Source organism: Carica papaya, chromosome 5 (assembly GCF_054855325.1).
Source record: "Carica papaya isolate Zhongbai chromosome 5, ASM5485532v1, whole genome shotgun sequence".
In the NCBI taxonomy this organism is placed as follows: domain Eukaryota; kingdom Viridiplantae; phylum Streptophyta; class Magnoliopsida; order Brassicales; family Caricaceae; genus Carica; species Carica papaya.
In genome coordinates, this window is record NC_142313.1 from 15,649,282 (window position 1) to 15,654,644 (window position 5,363).

Sequence of the window (5,363 nt, forward strand, 5' to 3'; positions counted from 1 at the left end):
GCAAGTTTTTGCAACTGAGTTTCACTCAAATTACAGCAGAAAGGGTAAAAGACAAAAGCATCTCCCACTAAAATATAACATTTTGATACTCTGGGGAAAAAATAAAGAATTTCTGCCATTAAACAGATTAAATGACCAAAGTATCTCTATACCCATTTTTAAATGAAATCCGAGATACATGCTCATATCAGTTAAACAGACAGCTTTTTATAAGCAGAGCGCCCTTGTTGGGAAAGCATAAATCTTCAAGTACAGGCTGACTGCCATAACCAATATTCAAACTCCCTTTGAACAAAGAAGAGGACGTAACGTTGATATTGATTGTGAGTACGTAAGGATCCCTTCTCACTTCGGTACATGCATCCAGAGAATGAAGTCTTGGAAACCATATTCAAAGTTTTAAGGAGATTTGCAAATACCAACTCAGAAAAATTCAGTGGTCTTGTAGAATAACGTTCCATCCTCTGATAGGGCTTTAGACAGCTTGAGTAATCTTGTTCTTCCGACACAGCCAATAACTAGCTATGAGGGGATCCTTCCGCTCCAAAACAGAACAAACCGCAACTGCCAAGCTGGAGTCTAATGGATCAGAATCAATACTTAAAGCATCTACAGCATCCGTAAACTCTGTTTGGTTGGAAACCATGACAGAGAAGATCCAAAAGCGTGCTCAGAGCAAACACACAATCGGTATTGGACTGAAGAACCTCCAAACAAACTGAAGAAACTTGCGAATGATTGATCTACAACTCTGAATCACCTTTGTAGAGGCCCCTAAGGTATCTCCATGGGCTTTCATTCTCAGGGTTGGCTAAAATGGCTTCAATTGTACAATGTACTTCAGACTGTCTCATGGCTTCTGGACCTCACAGGAAGGGCGATCTAGTGATAACAAAATATCTCTGTTGCATCGAACTTACAAACCTAATTTAACTTTCCAAACAAAGAGGACTAAATTTTTATGTAAAAGGAAAGCAAAAAAACTGATTATCATAACCTATCCATGGTAATTGATTCATGGTTATTACGACATTATATTTTTATCATCCAGCCAAAATCAGCAGTTACAAAACTAATAAGCAACTGATTCCGTGCAGAATTATTAAAAACATCTTTGAGGAGCCGCTGACAATAGTGAAGTTCATCTTCCCATCCTCCCAAGGCATAAAAACCCACTTCTTAATTTTCTTTTTTGGGATTTCATTTCTTAATTTTAAATGTGAAGAAAAAGAAAAAAATGAGTTTAAGTAATATCACAGAAGAGAAAACAATAGGTCACACCATGTAATTAAATACACTCCTGGCTAGAGAACGGCAATAAACATGTCAGTGCAACCAACCATGACAATTTTAGCACCAAAAGAGTATTTTCTTTGTCAACTCAAGTTCTTTACTCGCAAACATCAGCTCCCAATTTCTTAATTAAATACAATTGATGGCTACAGAAAGGCCTGTCTGTGTGACCATGCAAGATAGTTTTTAGCATCAAGAGAGTATTTTCTTCGTAAATTCAAGTTCTTTACTCGCGGTATCAGCTCCTAATTTCTCAGCAGCCCAGCATCGATGGTGCCTACAACAGGCAAAAACAAAAGAGAAGAGTTTATCCTCATTATCAAGTTGGTAGTGCAGGGTTCAATTTAAGAGTCAAATTCGACGTCTATTAGCAAATCAGATAGAACCCAAATTTCCAAGCTTGTTGCAACCCCAAAACAGTAATTGATAATAGCTTGAATCTCTGTATTTTTTAAGATGCTCTTGGGTTTTGGTTTATGTAAGGTTTCTGGGTCACCCCCAAGGTGGCAGCATATTGTTATCTTCGTAGATTAAAGTGTTCAATTAACCTTCATAAAACCTTGATTTTATCAATGGCCCAAGTATGTGTTTTTACAAGAATTTTGGTTTGCATTTGTTAACTTTGAGATAAACTCATTGAAACAAAATTATTTCAGTTATATGCCTACCACAACTGAGAGTTTTTGGAATTATTCTTGGCAATTCGCTCAACAAAATCCAGTTCATCATGCAGATCTGCATTAAATGCCTGAAGTACTACACGCCTGAAATGCCACACCTTCAGAGAAGATAAAATCAGGCTTATGTTGGGTATGGTTATACAGAAGAGATTAGCAAAACCTTCCCAAGAGTCAGAAATTTACATGTTTCTAACAAGTTAGGTAAACATTAAAATAATACTTAAAAATGACTGTGACTACGGAAACGAAATCTGAAGAGAATAAAATTAGATCTCTGCAGGTTTTTGACAGTTCTCTTTTAGCCAAGTGGCTTCAGAGGTTTAAACATATATTGCAAATGCAGTTTGTGTAAGGAGATTATTATTGCGAAGTATTACTTGGAGAGAAAAGGGTGGATATGGCACTAGCCTTTACAGGTGGCTAAGCAGGAACTAGAATCTGGTAGTCAATCTGGTGCATTTTAGGATAGTCAATGTGAGATGGTTTCTGGCATGATCTTACAAGAACTGAGAGTTCAATTCTTGAGATTCTTTAAGCTTGCTAGACATAGATGCTTCAGTCAAGGATCTCTTGAGCTGGGACAATCTCATACCCTGCTACAATATGTTACTTTCTTACAATCTGAATGATTGGGAGATTGATAACTTAGAGACATTACTGCTAATGTTATTTTGGTGCTAGGTTGATCGGTGTTTCTAACAACCCAGTCTGGTTGTTTGAAGAATGATGAATTCTTTGTTAATTCTTCTACCCCAACCTTGCCAATTTGAAGTTGCTTTCAGATTTTCTTCGAAGTAGATTTAGGAGAAGGTCTCACATAGTGTATATAGCTTTCTTTGCTTGGGAGGTTGCCTGGACAGAATTCTCACCTATGAGAACCTAGGAATAGAGGAAGAATTATTGTGAATCGCAGTCTACTGTGCCTCCATACGAATGAAACCCTAATCACCTACTCTGGTGCCCTCGGTTTAGGGAACTGATAGCCAGTCAGCAGGTTTCTCTTCAAATATAATTTTGATATTGAAGCGTGTGTATGTAGACAAAGAACACCTTGTAGAGAAAACCTAAGCAATCCCCTTCTTCCTCTCGAGTCTTGACAGTTCAGAAACACAAAAGCAGTGCATACTTATGAAATAAATAGAGGCGTACAGTGTAGTTTCCAGCATTGAGATAGATGGCCTCTTCGGAGAGGCGGAGAGCGCGAAGGGATCGCTCATTGGCGTGATAAATGGCGCGAAAATAGTTCATTGTTTATCTGAAATCTTCCTTGTCGGCGATCGGCACAACCGGATTCGGGCCGTCGTCTTGGGGGATTGGAATCACGTACGATCATTCTTCCCTCTGGCTCAGTAGCACTCTCTCTTGCGTCCCCGCTTCCATCTCCATCTCACTCTCTGAACAGACTTTGCTCGACGAGCGGCAGCAGTAGAGAAATAAAAACATTTTGTAATTTTTATTTCTTAAATTTATATATTTTATGAAAATTTTGATTAAAAATAGCCCCTAAACATTTTTTTTTTTCCCCCCGATTTTCTGTATTATATTTTAATTGTTATAATTAAGTTTGTAATTTTCATTTCTTTATTTAATTTATATTTTGAAATCAATAGATAATTTTAAAAGTCCAGCAACCTCTCTCCTTTGGCTGGTTGGATTTTAATATTGCATATTAACTCGCCAAGAGAAATGGAACATGGTAGGAAATCAGTCGTGACCGAAAAAGCAAGTCATTGGATAGACTATATACGTGCCAAGGTGGAAATAAATCTAACATAAGAATTGTAATCTGCTCTTATTCCTAAAATGAATAGAGATGAAAGTTGGATACTGTCCTAGTATTAAAAAAAATCACATAATTCTATTACAATTATGGTAAAATTGGGCACCATGATAAAACATGCTTTGAACTTTCTCTAATTATAATCACTCCTAAAGCAAAATTCTTTAAATTCACAGTTTGTCAATGAAAATTGATTAATCTACTACCGTGCATAAAGTTATTTGGAAAGTTGGATGTCAATTTAAAAATAAATTAAAAAGGAATTTTTCAAATTTATAAAAATGTTACATAATTTTTTAAAAAATTAAGGAATTTTTTTTTATAGATGTACTAAAATTATATTGCATAATTAGGATATGGTAAGACAAATATCAGATTTAGCTTTACATAAAAACAATCAAGTAACTCTAGTATAGCCGTCACTAACTGATATGGACCATCGAATTCTAAAAATATTAGGTATATGAGATGGTTCTCAAATATTGTTGTGGATTAATAAATATAAAACTAAACTTCATTTATTATAAATGATGTAAGATTATATGTTCTGAATTCTTAAATAATGAGATAAACATAACTTTTAAGATGAAAAATGACGAATGTCCAAGTCTTTTATGCTGAAACCAAATCTTGTGTATGAGGCTAATAGTAACAGTAGAGAAGGATTCCCTAGATGCATCCAAGTAGTAGAGTTTGTTACTATACAATTCAAGTATTATGATAATTATTTAATTGACACAAAATTAGTACATATTTCGGGAAGTTACAAGACTTTTTTTAGACATAAAAGAGGACATTTTTAGGTTTACAATACGTGAAATGATGGTCTCTAAAAAATTGCAATCCTAAACTGATGTGATGAGAATCATTATATGGGTCATTTTAAAATAACAAAAAATATTTACGTAAATATTTTTATGTGACGATGTACGCGATAAATTTCTTCTCACTGTATTATCTAGACACCTTTCATTGTGATAATGTGTGTGATAATTTTTGTCATATCATACTAAAGTTGAAATATTTTAGAAAATTAACTTTAACAAAATTTTATGTCAACTCTTATTTTCTTAAAAATAAATTTTAAATCTTTTTTACTTGAAATCCCCAATATTTCTTGAATTTAAAAAATTTGAAGGAGAAATTTCACTTTAGCCTTAATTTGAATGACCCACTTAAATAAAGTTAGATAGGTCTTTATGAATTTCTTCCCAAATGATTTTTTCTTAAATATCTTCATGTCTCTTTCTTCTTTCTTTATTCTATGTGGTACTTTATTTTTCAAAATCTTATAAAACAAACATTAAAAAAATTAATAAAATTTTTTGACAATGTTGTTATTAGAGAGTATGGGCCCATTTGGCGAACTTGTACATGTATTGTGAATGGTAAAAATACTGCTAAAATAAAATTTAAGTGAAAATATTTTTAACTAAGAAGTTGTATTGTATTTGATAAAAATAACTGTGTAAAGTATTGTCATCTTAAAAGTAAAAACTATTGTATTTGGTAGAAATGACTATGGATAGTAAAATGACGAGGAAAGATATAATTTTTTTTTCTTAATATTAATAAAATTATTTATTTTTTAATTTTAAAAATATTTAAAT

At 33.5% G+C, this 5,363-nt stretch overlaps 1 protein-coding gene and 1 pseudogene across 4 annotated transcripts; both read right to left on the reverse strand.

Moving 5' to 3' along the window:
* Positions 1-475: 475 nt before the first annotated feature.
* LOC148253782 (protein farnesyltransferase/geranylgeranyltransferase type-1 subunit alpha pseudogene) lies at positions 476-854 on the reverse strand (annotated as a pseudogene).
* A 384-nt stretch (positions 855-1,238) lies between these two features.
* Positions 1,239-3,435, reverse strand: LOC110816224 (protein farnesyltransferase/geranylgeranyltransferase type-1 subunit alpha-like). Of its 4 annotated transcripts, none has more exons than XR_015819162.1 (3): positions 2,351-3,423; positions 1,962-2,071; positions 1,239-1,570 (listed from the first exon to the last, which is right to left on the reverse strand). XR_015819162.1 is itself a non-coding variant. In XM_088220124.1 (3 exons), the coding sequence occupies exons 1-3, from the start codon at positions 3,188-3,190 to the stop codon at positions 1,486-1,488; spliced, it is 249 nt and encodes an 82-aa protein (XP_088076250.1). In that variant the 5' UTR covers positions 3,191-3,417; the 3' UTR covers positions 1,239-1,485. The 4 variants fall into 4 exon arrangements, 2 of the variants coding, with proteins under 2 accessions (XP_088076250.1, XP_021900029.1); XM_088220124.1 differs by having other exon boundaries at positions 1,962-2,057; positions 3,123-3,417; XM_022044337.2 differs by having other exon boundaries at positions 3,123-3,417.
* Between the last annotated feature and the right edge of the window lie 1,928 nt (positions 3,436-5,363).

Bases quoted from the DNA above. Each gene is read 5' to 3' on its own strand.
- LOC110816224 (XM_022044337.2), bottom strand. From the start codon at position 3,221: ATGAACTATTTTCGCGCCATTTATCACGCCAATGAGCGATCCCTTCGC. The intron at 2,072-3,122 runs GTACGCCTCTAT...TCTTCTCTGAAG, and splicing joins TCAATGCTGGAAACTACACT to GTGTGGCATTTCAGGCGTGT. The intron at 1,571-1,961 runs GTAGGCATATAA...TGCCTGTTGTAG, and splicing joins TCCAAAAACTCTCAGTTGTG to GCACCATCGATGCTGGGCTG.